At 38.2% G+C, this 21,706-nt stretch overlaps 1 protein-coding gene across 2 annotated transcripts; it reads left to right on the top strand.

Moving 5' to 3' along the window:
- Positions 1 to 468: 468 nt before the first annotated feature.
- rpap1 (RNA polymerase II associated protein 1) lies at positions 469 to 21,481 on the top strand. 2 transcript variants are annotated; one of them, XM_014973399.2, is made up of 27 exons: positions 469 to 558; positions 1,470 to 1,660; positions 1,739 to 1,887; positions 2,206 to 2,298; positions 2,786 to 2,918; positions 3,629 to 3,775; positions 3,874 to 4,104; positions 4,751 to 4,866; positions 5,675 to 5,773; positions 5,848 to 5,949; positions 6,028 to 6,195; positions 6,845 to 7,024; positions 7,100 to 7,234; positions 7,310 to 7,480; positions 8,071 to 8,228; positions 9,184 to 9,345; positions 9,432 to 9,627; positions 10,214 to 10,323; positions 10,402 to 10,597; positions 11,384 to 11,530; positions 11,659 to 11,801; positions 12,463 to 12,892; positions 13,548 to 13,666; positions 14,117 to 14,348; positions 14,422 to 14,598; positions 17,853 to 17,909; positions 20,859 to 21,481. In XM_014973399.2, exons 2-27 carry the CDS (start codon positions 1,474 to 1,476, stop codon positions 20,997 to 20,999), a joined length of 4,179 nt encoding a protein of 1,392 aa, XP_014828885.2. In that variant the 5' UTR covers positions 469 to 558; positions 1,470 to 1,473; the 3' UTR covers positions 21,000 to 21,481. The 2 variants fall into 2 exon arrangements, with proteins under 2 accessions (XP_014828885.2, XP_014828886.2); XM_014973400.2 differs by having other exon boundaries at positions 478 to 558; positions 1,473 to 1,660.
- The last annotated feature ends 225 nt before the right edge of the window (positions 21,482 to 21,706 follow it).

Below are 21,706 nucleotides of genomic sequence, written 5' to 3'. Positions count from 1 at the left end.
TAATGATAATAATGATAATAATGTTATTATCTAATAATGCCCAAGGCCTAAGTGAACTAAGCTGCTCATTCCCCAAACCATCACTGTGCTGTTTGGGTTTTAAGACAAACTTTAGATAAACATTGTTATGTATGTTTAAAGATAAAAAAAAAATAATAAAAGATTACAGTGGACAAATAATAATCACGAATTATCAATAATCCATCCATCCATCCATTTTCTTTACACCCTTGTCCCTTAGTGGGGTCGGGAGGGTTGCTGGTGCCTATCTCCAGCTGAATTATCAATAATTATTTTTCAAATCATCCAGTTAAATTCTTCTTTTTTCTTTTATATCCAATTAATTTACCCTATTAAATAACTGTTTTGATTATTACGATTGAATTGTTTGAATAACTAACTAGAACACACCCACACATTATAGCAAAAACAACTCTTCAACTCTTCCCTTTGGTGTGCTTTTATTTTGAAGGAGGGGCCTGATGTCCTACACTAAAAACCTTCCGTGTGAACTAGCAACCTCGGTTAGGATCCTCCAGGATTTAACTCTTAATGAAGGTTAGATAGCACTATCTTAATCAGAAATATTATGAATGTGTGATGTTACTTGATGAACTGGAGTATAGTTGTGGGGTGTTTTGTCTGTAACCGGAAAGTCTTTAGGATTTAAAGCTAACTTTCGCCCAACGTTTGCTCTCGCGCTCAGATGAAAGCTGCACGTGAAAACAGAACATCATCAACATCATTTTAAAAAGAGAATTTGTTTTTTTTAACCCGATCAGATTGAGCTTCTGGGTTTTTATACCATATATTGTATGTGAACCTTGATGAACTGTAACATCATTTCGGAACGGAACGATGATCCGAAACTTTTACATTTCATAAAAAGCAAGGAACTGTTTTTACTGGCTTCAGCTCATTTAAAGAAGCAGACGCAACGCTTAATGTAAAAAAAAAAACAAAAACATCTATGACAGTCAACTATTTTGGACATGAATTAGACTATTTGCAAAGAGAGATGTTACTGGTACCTATTTATTTTAATAATTATAACGGAAACAAGTGAGCAATCTTTGTAATCATCTAGTTTATCGTTTGCTTTAAACTGATTTAGTTTCCTTTTTTGCCACATACTATGTGGTACATGGCCTAAAAGTGAGGAAATAAAAAGAATACTGTGAAACATAAAAGGCAATATAGATATTTAAAATACATGACAGGACATGTCTGCACTGCTTTTGGTTCAGTTCTGAATAACACATATACATTAGGATCAAGGGTGTAGAAAACACAGTGTTCTGCTGCATTAACACAGGGTGTGTTACTTTTTGCTGTCAACTTTTATTTTAAATTCTTTATATACATATTTAAGTATCTCTTTACTAAATGCATGCCTGGTTAATGTGAAATAATTTCCAGAGAAAGCTGTTTAATGTCACCTGTTTCATGCCATCTTCTGTGTGTTTTAGCAGGATGCTGCGACGTCCCAAACCGACCGACTCTGAGGCGGACCTCCTGAGGGAGCAGGAGCGCTTCCTGACCTCCGGAGCACCGTCAGCCGCCTCTATGGTCCGCCGTCCTGACAAGAGGAGGGGAGAGGCTGGAGACGCTGAGGGAGCGGACAGCAGCGAGAATCAGAAGGATGTGGTCACCATAGAAGGTTGAAAACGAGCCATTGCTATCAATATTTAAAGTTCTATCGGTAGAAATATTAAACTTTTGAATGCAACTGCTGCAGATCTTCCAGACCAGCTGCCGTCTTTAACACCAGCCCCTCCTAAGAAGTCTCGATTTAAAGCCAGTCGTGTCACTTTTGAGGATGAGGATGCTGGAGAAAGCCTGGACAGACACGACACCCACATCAGTGCTGTTCTCTCCAGGATTGTGGTGAGTTTTCTTGAAAAATCATCCAACTGAAAGGTTTGAATAAGGAGACATGAGCCAGCAGTTTCCAAACTTTTTGTCATGTAGGCCAAAATTGTTGGGTCAAAATAAAAAATGTAAGGATTTTGCACATATTTATATTTAAAAAAAAAAAGCATCTGCTGTAGTTTTTAAATTCTTTTGGGCTCAACTGAATAACTATAATTTCAGTAACAACATTTCTTTCGTTCAACGCTTGAGACATTTAGTCAAGTTTAATAAATGAAATAAAAGCATCAGTGTTTTTGCTTTGGGCCTCATGAAGTTGTTGTTTACTTGAAGGAGAGAGACACCAGCTGTGCAACAATATCTCTACCAGTGGTTACAGGCCTGGCTTTTCCAAAAGTTCTGCACCGCTCAGAAACCAGCACTCAGGTATTGTCCCAATTTCTTATAAATACATGAATTCACACTGCAAAAACACTTTATCTTACCAAGTATTTTTGGTCTAGTTTTTCAAATATCTTTGTATTCTTGAAGTAAGATGAAACTACCAAATAAGTAACTTTTGAGCAAGATATAAGGTTTTGTTTTTAGTCAATAACTCTTTAGTATTGATTTTTTAAAAAGCAAGATGTTTTTCCCTTGTTATAAGTGAAATAATCTGCCAGTGGAACCAGTACCTTATTTTATCATTATAGATATTTGCAGTAGAAACTACTTGGTTTTGCAGTGCATACATCAGTTTGAAGTAATTTTTCTTCATTTTTTAATACATTTACTGGTTGGTAAATGAAACTTGAGTAATATATTCCCAAACAAAATTGAAATGTGTTTACTAGAGATTAATATTTTGTAAATAAATACCAAAGCATATTTACACAAATAAAGCGGATTTGGTTCTGTTCTAATGGACCTCCAGGTTCCGTCTTCGTCATCCAAAGGGAAGAGGAGCATCTTTGCTCGTCAGATTGCAGCTCAGAGACTAAAAGAGGACAAAACACTGAAACCATCTTCGTCTGAACCCACAGATCAGATCCTCCGTTCTGATGCTGGTGAGCAGATGATGTAACTCCTCTAAAAGCTGCTTTCTTTCACTAAATCTCTCCGTTGACATTCCTGTTATCAGGGTTTGTATGGGAGCTTGAAACCCTTAAAAATGTTTGCATTTCTGTAAGGTGTCTCATTGAAAGTGCTTGATATTCAAACTGCACAGTTTTGTAATAACGTTCAATCTACCGTTTGATAATAAAAGCCTAAATTTGTGAAGCATTATTTACAGTTGAGACCAGATATTTACAAACACTGGATAAAAAGACTGATTTAACCTCACTGTCTGAAATTAAATCAGACTAAAATGTTCTTGTTTTAGGTTATTTCTATTTGAAAAGAAAACTTAGTGAGAAAGTTTTTAATTTTTTTTTTTAATATTTAATTTATGTAATTAAACATAAGATTGGATTATATTTTGTATGTTAAACAACATTATTGAAATTGGGGGATTTTTTTGTCGTTAAATTTATTTTGTTTTCAGACAGGATGTGTGAAAGAGACTTTTCAAAACTTAAAATTTTGTTATGTTTTAGTTCTACTGTAAAATACTACAACAAAACATTATTGATAATAATAATTATCAATAATGTTTTTTACCTTCAAAGTGTGGTGCTGGAAAAGTTTGAAAACTTACCTTGAAAATGCTTGAAAAGTGCTTGAATTTTACTGTGAGAATAGTGTATGAAGCAGGTGTAAATGCATTTGGGTTCAGGTTCTAGGCTGGTGTCCGGTGAAGGCCTTCAGGGTCCGGACAGTTCTGGAGAAACCCTGAGGATCCACCAGGAGAACCAGGCGAAGCTCCAAGCGATGTCCAAATCTGAGATTCTAGAGGAGCAAAAGAAGCTTTTATCTCAGCTTGGTGAGAAGTAAAATTCTCTTGAAATAAAAATATTGTCTGCATTGAATTAATTTCCTGAACTTAAACAGATTTTATTGACGGTTAAACCTCCTTCCCAGATCCCAGGCTGGTGGAGTTCATCAGATCTCGTAAATCTCAGAGTACCGTGTCGCCTGGTTCCTCGTCTGAACACGCAGCAGCAGCAGCAGCAGGTACATGCAGCGAAGAAGGTCCTCCTGCTGAACACACAGAGAGCAGAGAATCCTGCAGAACCGCTGCCGGGTCGGGTCAGAGTCCACCGGAGGCGGAGATGGAGGAGGAAACCGAGGTGAAATCACCACCTTTTACTGGTAAGATTTTACATTTTAGTTAAATAATCTCCCTCTAATACGGTCCAAAAGTACCAAAATTCACTAATTAATAATATGTACGGTATGTTATAATTTTAATTATCTTATCGTGCATCTAATACATTATTATTATTATTATTATTATTATTATTATTATTATTATTATTATTATTATTATTAGGGCAACTAATAATATATAGCTATAATGATTATTTAAATAATCGGTTATTATGTTGGTTATTCTGACTATTAATCGGTAGGACATATTTACACATGAAGGTGTTTTTTATCTGAAATGATAAATGTTCTTGTATTTTGTACAGTTTTGGCTTAAATACTGCACTGAATATGTTGTTTTTTTATGAGTCTGTTAACAGTTAATGATTAATCGATTACTAAATTAGTTCATCATGATTAATCCGATTAATCGTTCCAGCCCTAATTATTATTAAATCATTACAAATTGATTTTTCTTCACTGACATTACAACCTAGCAGCAAACATTAACTAAGCTGCTAGGTGTTCACTAATTAGCTAAACAACAAATCAGCTCGTTCTTAAAGCATCTGCTTCATTCTTGTATATTTATTTATCTTTGTCTGTTGGGCTTTTTTGGTTCATTTTGTGTTGGTATGTTTGAATTCAGAGGAGGACCTGCCGGTGAAACCCCAGAAGGAATGGATCCACATGGACACCTTGGAGCCGGAGAAGTTGGAGTGGATGAGAGATTTGCCTTCACCCAGAAAGAAAGGAACCAGAAAGGTAATCAATGACCTCCACTGAACTTCTTTATTTATTGATTTATTCATTCAAATCTGTGGACATTCATATGTTAAGTGTTTTTACTGCTATTTGTTTCACTTAGGAGATATTGGTATGGAAGTGCTGTCTTGAAATAAATTATTTTATTGTAATCAAAAAATTATTTGAATATTTTATCAATTAATCGGATTGAAAAAATTGCACATTCTGCAGATTTCTTACCAACAATTACCCTTTTTAGCATAACGTAATATTATAAATCAAAGATGCAAATAAACAAGTAGTTTAATTCCCTTTCTAAATAAAAATGTTATACTAGAATAGCGTAGAATTCATTTCACACTTGATGCAAAGGATGCATCTGCAGTTAAAAGTACTTCTAACTGAACGTCCACATGTTTAAAGCTCGATCTTTTCTATTTGACTGAGCATCAGTAGGGCTGATCTGTTGATTATGTTTTGGATTAACTTCTTAATAATTGGACAGCTAAAGGTGCTTAATTCAGAATTTGAACCAGGAGAAGCTAAAACTGTGTTGAACATATTTACAAAGTTTTTTAATAATCTTAAATGCTAAATATATATGGGTTTGTACAGTTTTGGCTTAAATATTGCTCTGAAAATGTTTTTTTTTTAAAGCAAATTTCGTTTTTTGAGTCTATATACTTCAGTTAATGATTAATCTATTACTAAATTAGTCGACTCTTCTTTCAGTCATCAATTAATCAATTAATCACAATTATTCCGATTAATCGTTTCAGCCCTGGTGTGTATTAGTCGACATGTTTTCTTTTTCTGTATCCTAAAGGCCATGCAGGCTCGTTTTGACTTCACTGGGACCTTAATTCCTCCCTCAGAAGATCTGCCGACCCACTTAGGCCTGCACCACCATGGAGACGAGCCCGGGGTCTGTGGCATTAAACATACAACGACTATCTTTATCTGTGTCGCGCTGACAATGACTTATGGCTCTTCCCCCAGCGAGCCGGTTACTCCCTGCAGGAGCTCTTCCTTCTGTCTCGCAGTCAGCTCATCCAGCAAAGAAGTCTGGCTCTCAACACTCTTGCCTGCATCCTCACTAAAGTATAAAAACCAGCACATGGAGTGATTAATAGCTACAAGGAAACCTGCAGAGACCCAGTTTTACTTTTTATCCTGCAGGCGCGAGGTGGAGTGTACCAGTCGGTTCTGAAAGGCAGCGTGACGTCCACGCTGCTCGATGCCGGTCTGCTCTTCCTGCTCCGCTTTGCGCTGGACGACAGCATCGAAGGAGTGATGTCTGCAGCCGTGCATGCGCTCAAAGCACTGCTTGTGTGTGCAGAAGATGAAGTAAGATCCAGATACACAGAGATTACTGCAAACATCGTCCTGGCTCATTCATAATGCATCTTTGAGTTTAAATACTCAGGGTAGGGTGATAAATTGATTTGATCAGTTCATTGAATTTTGGGTTTTGAAGGTTTAATTTGTGGAAAATTGTGATTTATTTTTCACCCATTCACTCCTTGAGTCTCAATGGTTCACAGAGATTTCATCACGTCTAGTCCGCCATCTTGTTTACAGCTTTTATTTACTTGGACTATGTTTTTTTTTAATTATAATGTTATATTACATAATACACTGCTCAAAAAAATAAAGGGAACACTCAAATAACACATCCTAGATCTGAATGAATGAAATATTCTCATTGAATACTTTGTTCTGTACAAAGTTGAATGTGCCGACAACAAAATCACACAAAAATCATCAATGGAAATCAAATTTATTAACCAATGGAGGCCTGGATTTGGAGCCACACACAAAATTAAAGTGAAATGTTCCCTTTATTTTTTTGAGCAGTATATTTTAAATACTATAAGCCATATTATTACAAGAATAAAGTCCCAATATAACCAGATTAAAGTCGTAATATTAGGAGAATAAAGTTATAATATTAGGAGATTTTATTTTTACTTTTCGACGCTCCGGTTTGTTTCAGGAGTGCTTGGACTGCACCTTCTCCTGGTTTCGTGGCCTGGCGTGTTTCCCGCTGCTGCCATCCTCACAGGAGGAGGAAGATGAGGAGGACGAAGGGCTGGATGAAAGCGTGAGGGAGACAGCCAAGGAGAAAGAAGAAAGGAAGAGTGATTATGATGTTGCCAGGCAGGATGTCGTTAAGGTAACACTCTGCTTTGTCTTATCTTATCTTAGTAACTTTTTTATGTTCTGCAGATAAAATCTGTCCGTGTTTCAGGGTTTGTTGAGGATGAAGCTCCTGCCCAGGCTGCGCTACATCCTGGAGGTGGTCCGACCGTCCCCGCGCGCGGTCCAGGACGTCCTGCACGTCCTGACGCGCGTCGCACGGCACTCCTCATGGTCTGCCGCCCAGGTAAGACGAACATGAGCAACAGAAAGCGAGTCACACGCGGGACGTTTGGATTACGCTGTGCTGCGTCTCACTCAGGTGTTGGACTGTCCTCGTCTGATGGAGACAGTGATGTCCGAGTTCCTTCCCACTTCCTGGACGTCTCCATCAGCCCTCAGTCCTCCGTCTGTTTACGGACGTCCTGTGGCCGATGCCATGAAGCTGTTGAGGGTTTTGGCGACGTCTGGGAGACATGCATGCGCCAGATTGGTAAGTCAAATCAAAATGCTTGGATTTCAAGGTGATTTCAAGGTTTGGAAAGTCTTTAATCTCCAAACCCTGTAAACGTTCTTTACAGTTGAAACCAGAGATTTGAAGATAATTATTCTCACTGTTTGAAGTTAAAACTGATCAAATTTCTCTTGTTTTGGGTTTGTTAGAATTACTAAAATTATTTCTATTTGCTGAATGCCAGAAAACGTAGTGAGAACATTTTGTTTTTAGATTTTTTTATAACTTTCTCAGACCAGTCAGGTCTCTGAAAGAGACACTTCAAAACATAAGATTTTGTTGTATTTTAGTTCCCCCTGTAGAATGTAGAAAACTATCAAAATGCATTAAATAACAGTAATAATATAACAGTGAATTGAAAATTGTTTTTCTGCTGCCTGAAAAGTCTACAAACCCTGCATAGATGTCAAAGATTGCTTCATCAGTTCATTTTCATCACATTTTTACTGCTTTAAAGTTAGAAACGTAATACTTTCCTTCTTACGTGTGGCTTAAATTTGTTTCTTATTTTTCACCTTTGATGAGTTTGCCTTGATTTTAAATGCATCACGTCTGCTCTTCTTCTCCAGTTAAACTCCCTGGGAGTGCGGGAGCGCTTGTCCTGCCTCCTGAGTGCCGAGCCCAATGAGCTGCTGATGGAGCCAAACGAGGCCCTCCGGATCGCCACGGAGGCCTACAGGCTGTGGGCTGCAGCAGCCGCCTACGGACAAGCCTGCCAACTGTACATGTGAGCTACTTTCTGTTTATAGTGGCTGCTTGAGGTACAAATCTTTGCAGAAATGCTACAATAGTTTTTTTTTTGCTGTGTATTTTATGAAACTTCAGTGTACTCATTCAGTCATGATAAAGGTAACCACAGAGAAGAGAACTCACTAAATTAGTGTCCAATGGAAAACATTAATTAGTGCAACTTGTGAGAGTAAATTTGGAAAAGTTAAAAGAAAAAATCATTTGTTGCAAGTTTTTGTTCTGCTTTTAGGACTCAACTGCTTTTAAAAACAACCCAAATGCTTAAAAAAACCACCCAGATGGTTTTTGGTAATAAGTTCATGTGTTTTGGTGTCTGGAAAATGAGCCATTTCAAAAAGCCTCCCTATAGTTAAGTCACATTCTATGTGCGCTGCGCCGTTACCTAGCAACCACAGTTACCTAGCAACCACAGTTACCTAGCAACCACAGTTACCTAGCAACCCCGGCAGAATTCTAAGAGACCGTCTTTTCAAAACACAAAGGGCTAATTTTTCATAATATGCTGAATTTAAAAAAAGAAAAAACACATCTATATATATTTTATTTTTTAATTGTCAACTCTATTAAGTGCTGATGGAAGTAACAGAAAATTGTGGGGGGGGGTTCACATTATTTAACTTAGACATGTTTAGAAAATATAGCAAAATGTAAACCTCTGGCAGCTGAACAGAAAAAGAAAAGATGAAAATTGAACAGGAAGATATTCAGTCTTCAGACTGTACGGCAGAAACAGCTTGAGCTTGTTGAGTGTTTATATTTCTTTGTTTCTCCGCTTAAGGATGACCAGTGGTGCCCTCTACTGGATGGTGGCCAAACTACAACACTAAAAGAAGCTCTAAGCCAATCAGAGCCTTGATTGGAACTAATCTTAATCCAATAAACTATTAATCAACAAGTTGTTTGAAGATGTCGGCCATTTTTTCTCTCTCCAGAGACCTGTACCCAGCCTTGGTTCGGACGCTGCAGGCTCTCAACAGCATCCTGTCAACCTCAGATCCTCTGCAGCTGCACCGTCTCTCCGCTCTGCTGTCTCTTCTCACACAGGTCACACACACGGCTGGCTGCCATCAGGAGCTGCAGGCCGGCATGGTCAGGTACTGAGGAGGGACAAGGCGGCTACATTGACCTTATTTGATGAAAGTCCCACATCTACATGCTGCTGTCTCTGTTGTTTCCACAGAGCTCAGGGAGAGGAGTGTCCGCCTCCGCCGCCCGTGTCCTGGGGTCACGTTACTGGTTTGCAGCCGCTCCTGTTGGGACATTTGAAGGGCGTAGTCAAAGGCCTCGATAATCCAGTTCAGAGAGACGGCGTCCTGACTCTGATACCTGCTTATCTAGTCTACCTACAAGCTCACTACCAGCAGCTCTCCAGACAGGTACGCTTACCTGGAAGCTGTTGGAAATTTGGGTTTTTAATTATTTATTTGAACATTTTTATTTTCCATGATATGAAGTATTAGGACCGGACTAAGACTTTTTAAAATTATGTCAATAATGTCATAATAATAAAGGTGCAATACGAGAAAAGAGTTGTTTTTATGATGAAAAAGCTTCGGTAGCGTTATCAAGATCTGATGTGATAAGTTTGGCAAGTTCGGGGTTTTTCTTCAAAATAAACTCAGTCATGTTGGAATTATTTTTATGAAACGACTACTTCACTCTGATTACATTACAACTTTATTCTTGTGTTATTATGAATTCATTCTCATAATAATACAACTTTATTCTGGTAATATGACTTTATCCTCACATTATTATGACTTTACTTTCTTCTCGTAATAAGAAACCTTCCAGCATGGCTTTAATACTCCATCGTAATTTCACAACATACAACTGCAATTATTTTTAGAAACAAGAAATGGGTGTTTTAAGTTATTCAGAGTTTTTCTCTTATTAACATGATCTATACAGACTATAGACTGCCTGTATTTGCACAGTTAATACTAAAACTGTTTTCCTCAGACCTGCTTCAAGCCAGTGGAGACGCTTCAGGACTTGGAGCTCCTGACGTCGGAGGTTCTCCTGCCTCTCTTGTGTCACGATGTTGTGCAAAACCTGGTGAAGAATCTCAGGTAACGCTCTAGTAGCGACCACACAGAAACGGTTTTTCAGGAATGTTTTTATTCAACACGCTCTTGTGTTTACTCTAGGTCGTCCTCGGTTGTGTGTAACCTTCAGTCCAGTCCTCACAGCCCAGAGATCGCGCCCAGCCTCCCTGGTTTGGCGTGTTCAGGATGGAGGGATCGTCCAGGACTGGCAGCTCCCGGCTCTCCCTTCCCTCTCCTGATGGGACTGGGACTCGTCTTTGAAACCATTACAGAGATCCATAAAGGTCTCAGTAGGAAGGTAGATCTATGTCATGTTATCTACGCATTCGTGTTGGCGATAAATTGACTTCGATTTCGTTTTTTTAAGATTTTGGAAAATCGGAATTTTTCTCAAATTCAAAATACTTGATTGATCCCAACAGAAGACAGAAGTTAAAATATTACAGGAATAAAGTCATAATATGACTAGAATAAAGTTCTGATGTTAGAATAAAATAGTAAATTAATAAATCCGGATAAGTGGGAGAAGATAGATGGATGGATGGGAACAAAAAATAACAAAGATTTACTATTTTTTGTTAGCATCTTGTGAAGTTATACTTTGGTATAAGATTTAAAGATGATGCTTAATAGAAATACTTGATCTTTTAACACATCAGCATTGAATTACTATCACTAGTAGGACTTTTAAAAAACTGTGTAAACAACTGAGTCCATTTTGTTGAAAGGTCAGATTCTCGTAACTTTTGAATCTTTTTTCTCAGAAAAACAACTTTTTTCTTCTTTTTTTTGCTAATTGCTAATTCCTTATCAGAGTTAAAAATTCTCAGAGCCTGTCTCTAATATTCCATCACACAACTCACATAGAGGATGATTGAAATGAAAGCCACTTTTGCAAATATTTTCTGTCATTTGTAGTCTCTTTTTTAGAGAAGAAAGTGAATTAAAATCACATCTAGAATGAAAAAAAATCTGACATTTCATTTTAGTTCTGCAATATTACTTATTCTGGTTCATGTTTTCTCCATTTTGGGCCTCAGATTTAACAATGCTTTCAGCTCTGATCCATTCCTCACCTCTGCAGTTCTCAGGCCTCCTGCTGTCAGAGCCTGTGATTGGTTATCTGCGCAGCTGCAGCCAGGCCACGCCCACTCTGTCCCACAGCAGGTCCTGGCTGCTTCGCCACGAACATCACTTCCTGTACCTGCTGCTCCGGCTGGCGCACAGACTGGTGAGTCTGGATTCAATTTAAACCCAACTCCTGCTCAGCTGTTGAGTGAACACAAAGTCCAAACCTGCAGGACAAATAGTTTGCTCATATATTTTACGTATTTCTGCTCTTTATTTTTATATTTTCAGGTTCCAGTTGAGCCTGAAGTAGCCAAACATGCCTCACTTTACCACCAGGTGGCGCTGGTGCTTCTTCCCTGGTTACTTCCAGGCAGTGAATACCTGGCACACGAGCTGCTTTCCACTGTTATCTTCAGCAAGGACTTTATATCGTAAGCCAGACCTTTAATTTTCTCAGTTTAATCATTGAAAAGCTTCCAGGAAGCCTCATCCGTTCTCTGTGTAGCCGTCTTTAAATGAGCAGAGTCGTTAGAAAAGAAGGCATGATTACTTTTGGAGAAATACAGCTGCATTGCAGAGTACAGTCTGGATTCATTTATCTTTTCCTTGTTAAATTAAGATTCTCATGCTTATGAGAATCTAACAAAGAGCATTTCTTCACCTAAAGCTCCAGTATTTTCAATAAGCACTTCTTTGGATTTATTTGACTCAAATGTGGTGGAAATAATGACCAGAAGCTGCAGCTTACTAACGTAGCTTAAAGCAGTGGAGAAGCGACAACGGATTAGAGGCCAAATTAAACCATCGGTTAAAGTGACACCAGCAGCTCGGCTTTATTTTGTTATAAAGTCGAAATCAACAGTTTTCAGTGTTTTCAGGAGTTATCTTAGTGAAATTAGAGTCTGATTATTCCGGTTAAAGATTAATCAATTACTAAATTAATATGACAATTATTTAAATAATCAGTTCAGAAACAATTAGATTAATTGTTTCAGCTCTAGTAACTAGAGCCAAACCTGTCTGATTTCAGCATTTAGATATTCTCACGTTTAGGTAATGACTAATGACTTTAGTTTCTGTGTTGGTTTGCAGGGAGGGCCACAGCGGCGGACCAGAGGCTGTGGAGCTCGGGGAACTGCAGCTCCACACGCAGCTTCATCAGACGTCTCCCTCCCTCCAGACTGTCGGCGCTCTCCTGAGAGAAGCCTGCACCCAGCTGCCCTCCATACGAGGCTGCTACCTCACCCACCTGGCCCACCTGGAGCAATCAGTAATCACATCCCGGGACGTTTTCCTGGGGCGCAACCCTTGGATCGGGTCCCATCTGCTCCCGGAGCTCACCGGCCCCACGCTCCCGTCTGACTGGCCGTTCATCCCGCTGATCGGGCTGTACGAGCGGGCCGGGGCGTCTGACGGCGGAGGGCTGGCGGTGGAGGAGCTGCCTCATGGATCTCTGCAGGCGGTGACCCACTGTCTGCAGTGGCTGCTGCTGCTGGAAGTCTGGAGGGAAGAAGCTCTGAAGGTACAAGTCAAATCTTAATAACGATTTTTATTAAAAGGACTTGAAGGGATTTTCATATTTTGGTCAAAGTTCAGGCTTTCGATATGGCTGCAATCCATTATTCTGATTAAGAGTAGGGCTGCACCGATTGCAGTTTTTTGGTCCATCGCCGATTACCAATCTTTAAAAGGCTGGCCGATAGCATTTTTTTTGTCTGAAATGTCACCAAATATAGCAAGAAAGTTGCTGTGTTGGTTACAGCAGAGTGACTATTGTTAAATACAAACATGCAGACATGACCCAGTGGGCCGGTCTGTCAGTCAAAGCTCTCTCAAAGGAAACCAGGTTGAATTTTAGATGTTTGCTGAGGTAGATGAGATCAGTGGATAAGATCGACTTCACATGTAAGTATCGGCCGATCAGGAAATCGACACCAATAAATCAGTGCACCCCCAATTAATAGGATAAAAGAAATTGGCACGTTATGCAAATTCATCATTTAACCACTTAAGCCTTTTTGTAAAATACATTAGAAGATACAAATAAATAATGAACTTTCTTTTTAAAATAAGAAAATAAATATTTTACATCTTTATATCATGCAGCCAGTAGTTCAGTTCATGTAAAGTTATTGTCTTCAATACTGATTAGTTCTGGTGCTTCTCTTCATCTGCAGGTCGTCCTTCCTGTCGCCAAACTCGCCCGCCTTTCCTGCGTCTTCCTCTGTTCCAGCGATCTGTTCCTGGAGAGACCCGTTCAGAGACTGACCTGGGGTCTGTTCAGGCTGCTCACCAGGTGAGAGCGACTCACCTTAAATACACTGCAGTCTCCGAATAAGCAAGAGTTGAAACGATTGGTTGGATTAATCGTGATTAATCAATTATTAAAATAAGTGTTAATTAATTTAGCAATGAATTGATTGTTAACTGGAGGATATCGACTCAAAAAAGACCATTTGGTGAAAGAAAAAACTTCAGGGCAGTTTTAGCTTCACCTGGTTCAGATTTACTGAAGGAAAGCTATGCAGCCGCATTTTAGGCAATAAAATGTTCATTTTCTTATTTAAGAAAGCAACTATACTATCTATAGTTGCTTTATAATTTAATGTATCTCTCATATTGTATAAAATATGCTCAAGTGGTTAAATGAATATAACTTCCAATCTCATTAATTTATAGATTAATTGATTTCTAAAATGATCGTGAGTTGCAGCCTTAGAGTAAACGTTTCTCTCTTTGCTTCTAGGGGGTCCAGGTTGGACTCTTTGGACCTGGATGTGCCTCCTCCAGGCCTGGCCTCCTTCCAGGACCTGTACTCGGCCCTCCTGGCCCAGTACGAAGCCGTGTCGTTTGGAGACCGGCTGTTTGGCTGCTGGGTTCTCCTTCCTCTGCAGAGGAGGTACAGCGCCTCCATGAGGCTGGCTGTTTTTGGAGAACATGTGGGGATGCTGAGATCGCTGGGTGTCACTCTGGACCAGGTATGGTCACCACCTGCTTTTTAAATGTGAAAACAACCTGCTGTAACCTGATGTTTTCTCTCCTGACCTGAAGCTGTCCGTCCCCATCGAGCGGTTCACCTCGCCGCCTGAAGACTCCCTCCCTCTTCTTCGCCTGTACTTTCGCGCTTTAGTGACGGGAACCCTGAAGTTGTCCTGGTGTCCCGTCTTATATGTGGTTGCCGTGTCTCACATCAACTCCTTCGTCTTCTCCCAGGATGCCGCGGTGCAGGTACAGCACATTTTAGTCCACAGACATAATAAAGAATAGATGCTCTTGCCTATTGTTGCTGACATCTTGGTCATATTTATAATAATATATATAATATTATTGTTTTTCTAAGGTGGCGCTCTTGTGTCAGATAATCTAATTCAGTGTTAGGAAATAGTTAACCTTCATAGTGTATTACACCAAGCACTACAGCTAATATTAGCTGGCGTTTTGCTGGTGGACATAAATACAGGATAGTAATATTCTGCTCACTAAATATAAACAATAATTTGTTCATCTAACATATAAAAGTTAACACCGCAGTCATCACGTCAATAGTCCATTGATTTGAACAAGAATATCCAGCAGTGCTGAGGCTTCTTCTGCTGTTTTGGTTTAGCCAAGTAGGAGGGACGACCACTCCAAGATGGCCGCCATATTTCCTGCCAGAGCAGCCAGTGTGGTGTCTACTCTTTACATGTCTATGGTAGTTTAGTATCTACATGGGTTAGATCTGTGAGTCCTCGATTGAGTTAATCTAAAGTCGATTGATCTCATCAGCTAATGATTAATTGAGTTTTCTCTTGTATCAAGAAGGGCCAAATTTTTCATAATAACATTATTTTCAGTTGTTTTAAATACTGACTAAATAAGAAGAAATTTGTTTTCTCATATTATTAAACCTAGACATATTTATAAAATATAACAAAACAAGAACTTCTTAAATTGCTGAATAGAAAAATAAAACATGAAAAGAATAAAATGCACATAATTCCCCATGATTGGAAATATTCATACTGTTGAATACTGCTCACTCCAGTGCATTAACGCTCCACATCCATCAAAATCATGTTGTTTTTCTATCATGTTGCAATTTTTCTGTATTATTTCCTCCACTTTTCTGTCTTTACATCTTTGTCTTCATAGCACATCAATCATTTTTGAATGAGAAGTTGGCACTAAATAGACATAGACGGAGTTTATTGTTATTCAGTTGTACGTTTAAAAAAAATTTACAAATTAAATGAAATTTTGTTTTAAGGCTCCAATAAAAAATAAATAATAATGAAAGTATTGATGTAAATGTATATAATAAAATATTAATAAGCGCTATTAGGAGTGAAACTTAACTTAAGGAGCTTGTTGAGTGTTTGTATTACAAAACAAAACTGCACAAAGTGCATTTTTAATCCCAAACTGTTCTGGCATGACCGCCAGCTTTGTTTCTGTAACAGCTGGATGCCCTTAGGGCGCCCTCTGCTGGATGGAGGCCAAACTGCCACACTAACAGAAAGACTAAGTGGACGTTATTCGCTAATCGATTGGAGTAAATTTTAATCAAATTATTTTCTTCCCAGACTGGGCTAAAAATCTTTATTTCCCTTTAAAAGGGAACATGTAGTCGTGTCGCCACATGATCCAGGTTTTAATTTGGTTATTTTTACACGCCACGGTGAGGTGAGCTTAAAGCAAACCGTGTAATTATTTCCGATCCAGTGGGTGCTGTTGCTGCAGTGAATCAGAGGCTGGATCAGACCTCAGGGATTTTACATGATGTCACCAAATTAAAAACTCACAGAGTCGACATTTAGATGAGTTTTAATGTCTTCTTCCTGTTGCTGATAACGACTTCTTCATATCCTGGCATTCGGTGGCTCTTCGGGCCTTTAAACGCTCCTCGTTTCGTGGAATGTTTCTCCATTTGGGTTTAAGTTTCCCACTGATACTGCCTTCAGTTTTCATAGCTGCTCCATCATTGATCAACTTTTTCCAAATCAGACATGGAGAGAAACTCCTTTAAAAACAGAAAAATACGTCAAAACAGTTGTTTCTTGAAAAAAAAATGCTTTAATAGCATGATTGTTGCTGTAGTATGTAGTTAAATAAACAATATGCAACAAAAACTGATTTCAAAATCTAGTCAAAACATGTATAATTAATACATTCAAATCTAATCACTTTGTAAATACATTCCATTTTAATTATATACCTAAAGTATTACACATTACACATTTTACCCACTTTATTTATATCATTAAGTTATTTATGTTTTGGCTTTTTAGTTTTTCTAACTATTCCAGAAAAGTGAATTTTTACTCCCGGAAAACTCAAATTTCACTCAAAAATCTTTTGCCACTTGTAGTATTAAAATCGTCTACCAGAGGGCACCAGTATAAATGTACAAATTTATACGTGATGCTATAAAAAAACTCACGTATAAATTATCTTTTGCTGCTACAGGGTTAAACATTCAGGATGAAAGTTTTTAAAAATACAAAAAAATGTTTTAATTTTAATATATATAAACAAATCTTTACAACAAGAAAGATATTAACAGTGTGTAAGAGGAAACAAACAATCAAAAACTCAATTAAAACAAATGTAAAGTACATTTTTATGTGTTTTATTAAAAGATATTGCGACTGTAGGTTTACCTGAGGAAGAACGCATGTTGATGTGTTTTCCTGCAGCGTTTTAGTGTTGCTCTGTACCGAATGAAGGGTGAGAGCTGCTGTCAGGGAGTGATAATAGTTTGTCTTGCACCTGGCTGTCTCAGACGGAGCTGACCTCATTGGTCGCTTCGATCCTGTTTCTGGTCTTTCCACTGGGTTTCTACAGTCTCTTGAAAAAGTGTTCACACCTCTGGAATGCAAACTTTAATTTTATGCGACACAACGTGAGTGTGAAGTGGAAGGAAAACATCACACAGCAGTTTGACTCAACAGCAGTAAATAAGTCAAAACTGTTCAACAAATATGTATATTTTGCATTTGAGGTGCAAAAATCTTCAGTTTTATCTTCGCCTGGTTAAAATTCTAACAAAGAAAAATCTACCTTTTGCTTTCCAATTATGAAGCAGTTTAAGGAAAACAATAATCAATAGATTAGCCCTTGATTTTAAGTCAAGCAGAAAGATTTTCGCATGTTGATGTTAGAAGAAGTTTTTTAAGTCTAGATGTGTCTTTTGCTACAAATGATCAAGTCTTCACTACAGGAAAGGCATTTTATTGTATTTTAGACAATAAAATGTTACATTTTTTTGTTTAAAACAATGAATTTAGTTGTTTAATTGTATCTTTCAGTTCCAATATTGTTTAAAAAAGATTAGCAGAATGTCCTTTGTGTTTCTGATTAATCAATAGAATAATGTAATTTTTAAGGATGCCATGTAGATTTGCTGCACCGGTTTGTTTCCTGTTGTTAAATTTGACCGACATTTCTCCGGTTTATGATGACGACTCCTTGCGACTTGGATTCAAATGTTTTGTTTGCAGGAGGTCGAAGCAGCTCGACTGAGTATGCTGAGGAAGATCTACTACCTGACTGATGAGGTACTCCTACTCTTCCTGCACTCGTCTCCTTGTTTTTATTCGCTCTGCTCTTCCTCTGCTTTTAGGTGTTCATTGATTTCATCGACTCTGGCCTCTCAGCCTCTCCCCACATTTGTGGAAAACGAGTTTGTTTTCCAATGTTTCTCAGCTCGTTGACCTCACTTCTCAGTTTTTCTTGCTGTGTGTTGATATCACAGCTTAGTTTTATTCTTATTTATTCATCTACAGTTTGTTTGCTGGTCTCTTTAGTTCTGCAGTGAAAACACACACTGACCTAGGATATGATCAAAAAGTTTATTTTAGTAATTCAATCCAAATTAATACACTGTACAGATTTATATCATTAAGTGATAGATTTGAAGTATTCAATCTGATGATTTTTCCATAAGGAAATTATGGAAGAGTTTCGAATGTTGAACATTTGCTAGAAAAAAATTCACCATTTTTGAGATTAATATCAGAAATTTTATAGAAAAAATCTTGGAAATTTCTGAATTTTAAAAATGTTTAATTTCCAAGAAAAAAAAATCATTATATAAAACTCCAAACAAAAAAATAATCAGTTTCATGTCAATTATGCTGCTGGCAAAATAATCACAACTGTTTCTTCTTTTTTATAGGATTTGTAAACTTTATACACACTCAAAGCCCGTCCCAAATTAATTTGGTAGATTTGAGAGTTAAGTCTAGATTTTCCCTGATAATCTTCCATATGAAAATAATATAATAGAAAATATATAAAACACTTAAAAAGGGTTTTCAAAAGAGAAATGTTGTGTTAAAACCACAAACGTTCAGCTAGGTTCACAGAATGCTGCATCCAATCAAATTATGGGAAAGTTGAGAGGAAGGAAAAAGTGGAGCATGGTATTAACAGCACTTAGACAGAACCGGGTCATGATCCAGAACTGCCACATTCCCGGTGTTGCATCTTATTTAGAGCAAAGAGATAAAAAAAACCTGAACTGTTACTCAGTGGTCCAAACTTTTACTGTTCAGATGAAAGTTTTGCCTTTAATTTAGTTGCCAAGGTCCATTTCTATATACATTTTTATTGGTCTTATGTAATACTGTACTTGAAAAAGAAATAAGATTCCAGATTTTAATTAGCTATAGAGCATAAACATCAAAATTAACAAAAATAAACACTTGAAATATGTCGCTGTGTTTAATGAATGCGAGTTTTCACTTTTTGAGCTGAAAGAATTTAACTTTGTGTTTAAATTCTGATTTATTTAGATGGATCTGTGCGTGGTTAGACAAGGTTATGATGTAAGAATAGTTATAATAATAATTAATTTGCCTCATTTTATGCACCAGCTCCTCCATGACATCTCATTAGGTCCCGCTGTAATCACATTTAGTGACTGACTGAAAAAATGTATTCATCCCAGACGGCTTCTGGCCTCACAGCCGATTCAGTATTTTATGAAAATCAGATTCAAACTGCATTTGGAAAGCTTATTGAAACAAATTATTATGAATAAACAGTAACTCAGCCGACACAATGCTGATTATTTTTGCCCTTCACTCCTGTAGTTGTGGGTGAAAAACGCCCGTGGCTCGAGTCGGAGCGTATCCGTTCCGCATGTTGTTGTCCTTGGTTGAAGCACCGAAGCTCATGTCTTCCTGATGCGTTCAAGCGTTCGTGTGAGAATCAGGAAGAGTGCAGGAGTGTCTGTGTTTGGGTGAAGTGATTTGTAAAAGGCGTTTGAGTCTTCAGCCGGACAAAAACATGTAAAACAAGAGTTGAAACTCAAAGAGGGGAGAGCGATGTGCAGAAGGGCGCTGAGGACAAGTGAGATAAAAGTCGCGTCGAAGAAATGAAAAAGGTTGATGTCAGACATTTTGATCCAAGGATGAGTGAAAAGACGTGATTTTCAGCTGAAATGTTCACCACACTGCAAAAACAGTCCAGTTTCTAGTGCAAATATCTCAAAGTAAAACAAAACTAACTTACAAGTAACTTTTCAGGAAGATTTAAGAGCTCATTTAAAGTAACTAATTAATTTTAAAAAGTTCCACTGGCGGATTATAAGATGTTTGCAGTAGACCAAAAATACTTGGTAAATTGTTGGGTTTTTGTAGTGCAGATTAAAGGAAATATGCAACTGAGTATGATTTTAAAAACCATGTCTAAAAGAAGCATCTATATTTGTTCCAGTTTCTAGTGCAAATATTTCAGTACACTTGAAATAAGACAAAGCTAACTTTGAAGTATCTTTTCAGCAATATTTAGGCGCTTGTTTTAAATCGATAATTCCTCAATATTGATGAAAAACTACTAGTTCCACTGTCAGATTATTTTACACAAGCTATGGGTAAAATGTCTTATTAGTATTAAAAAAAGGAAATTATTTACTTAATAATCAATCAGATCCAGGAGGAGGGTCATAACGCTGCCAATCACCTTCGTGTGGCGCTGCACATCATCCCATTTCATTTGACTTCTGCTTCTCTGCAGCTAGCATAGCCGCTACTGACAGCAGATAAACTGTTTTCCTGTAATGGTAATTTGTTTAGCAGCATGTACACAAGCTTGATTGACAGCGCTAAGACCCTCCTCCTGCTCCTGATTGGTTGTTTTTGGTCGGGAGCGGTGAATTTCTTCAGGCAGCAATAGTAGCTCATGGAGGAAGTTGAGATTGTTTTTTTTTTTTTGTTTTTTTTTTTCAGATTATTTCTCTCACATTATACTGTAAAAAGCAAATTCTTTATAAACGTTGCTGCAGCTTTAACTGAGAAAAATCTTGGAAGTATTCAATATGTATTTTTCTCGGTGTGGGGGATTTACCAATTTGTGTGGAGAAGTTTGTTATTCTTCTCCACGGTAATTTCAGGAGGTCACTTTAAGTCTCTGTCCTCCTTTGTCTCATGCAGGGAAAAGCAGATAAAGACGAACACCTGCTGCTTTCCTCACATCCTTCTCACTCTGTTTTTCATTTCCAGGTGTTGAAGAACCACTTGCTTCTTTTCCGTCTGACCCAACAGCACCTCCAGCTCGGCTTTGACATGTATGAACAGCTTCCCGCCATCAGGGCGAAGCGTTTAGAGACCGTTCTCTGTCTGCAGGACGACAGCGGAGCCTGACTGGATGCCCACCAGTAACATGAGGGGAGTTGGAATAAAAAGAGACGGGACGAAGCTGTAAACATGTGAAATTGCATGCTGGGAGGGAAAGCTAGCAGTGGGAGACTGTGTGATGTCAATCGCCCTGGAAATGGCACGGTCACTGAGACTTTTCTGTGTCCTGATCCAGCAGCCGAGCAAGAGAAGAATCAAATCCTATCCGGACTCGGCCCAGCTGTACAAATAATTCAGGGAACACCAAAGTAGAAAAATCCCTTTTCAGTGACAGCCAAAGGCCAAATACAAACGCCGAGAAATGAAATGCAGATGGGACAGAGCGGAGGTGCTGCAGTCCTCGTCTCCATGTGACTTCAGCTTTTTGCCAAAGGGTTTCTTGCACTTGAAAAGCCGCCCAGGACAGAGTTTGGCGTCTGATATCCTGCTCTGCAAGGGCCTGAAATGTTCTTATCTGTGAATAAAACGTCCCTCTCCGACGACCATAATGTGAGATTTTGTTTTTATTCAATGTTTGTACTACAACCTTATCAAAAGCGTTTATTTGAATTGAAACCAAAGTGAAAACTAGCAGAAAAAGAAACCCCAAACTCTGGAAAACAGCTGTTTCAACTAAATTCATTAAAACTTCATTGACCCACGTTTTAAATGCAGCTTCAGGCTCCAGCTTGGTCACGTGTTTTTGATTAAAGTTCAGTTTGATTACGTGGCTT

Source organism: Poecilia mexicana, unplaced genomic scaffold (genome assembly GCF_051168715.1).
Source record: "Poecilia mexicana isolate PSO_F unplaced genomic scaffold, ASM5116871v1 scaffold_22, whole genome shotgun sequence".
NCBI lineage: Eukaryota > Metazoa > Chordata > Actinopteri > Cyprinodontiformes > Poeciliidae > Poecilia > Poecilia mexicana.
The sequence above is the reverse complement of the archived record's forward strand: the minus strand, read 5'-3'. Positions and strand labels throughout refer to the sequence as shown.

Coding starts and splice junctions, on each gene's coding strand:
- rpap1 (XM_014973399.2), top strand. CDS start 1,474: ATGCTGCGACGTCCCAAACCGACCGACTCTGAGGCGGACCTCCTGAGG. Junction 1,661..1,738: donor GGATGTGGTCACCATAGAAG/GTTGAAAACGAG, acceptor CAACTGCTGCAG/ATCTTCCAGACCAGCTGCCG. Junction 17,910..20,858: donor TCTACTACCTGACTGATGAG/GTACTCCTACTC, acceptor TTTCATTTCCAG/GTGTTGAAGAACCACTTGCT.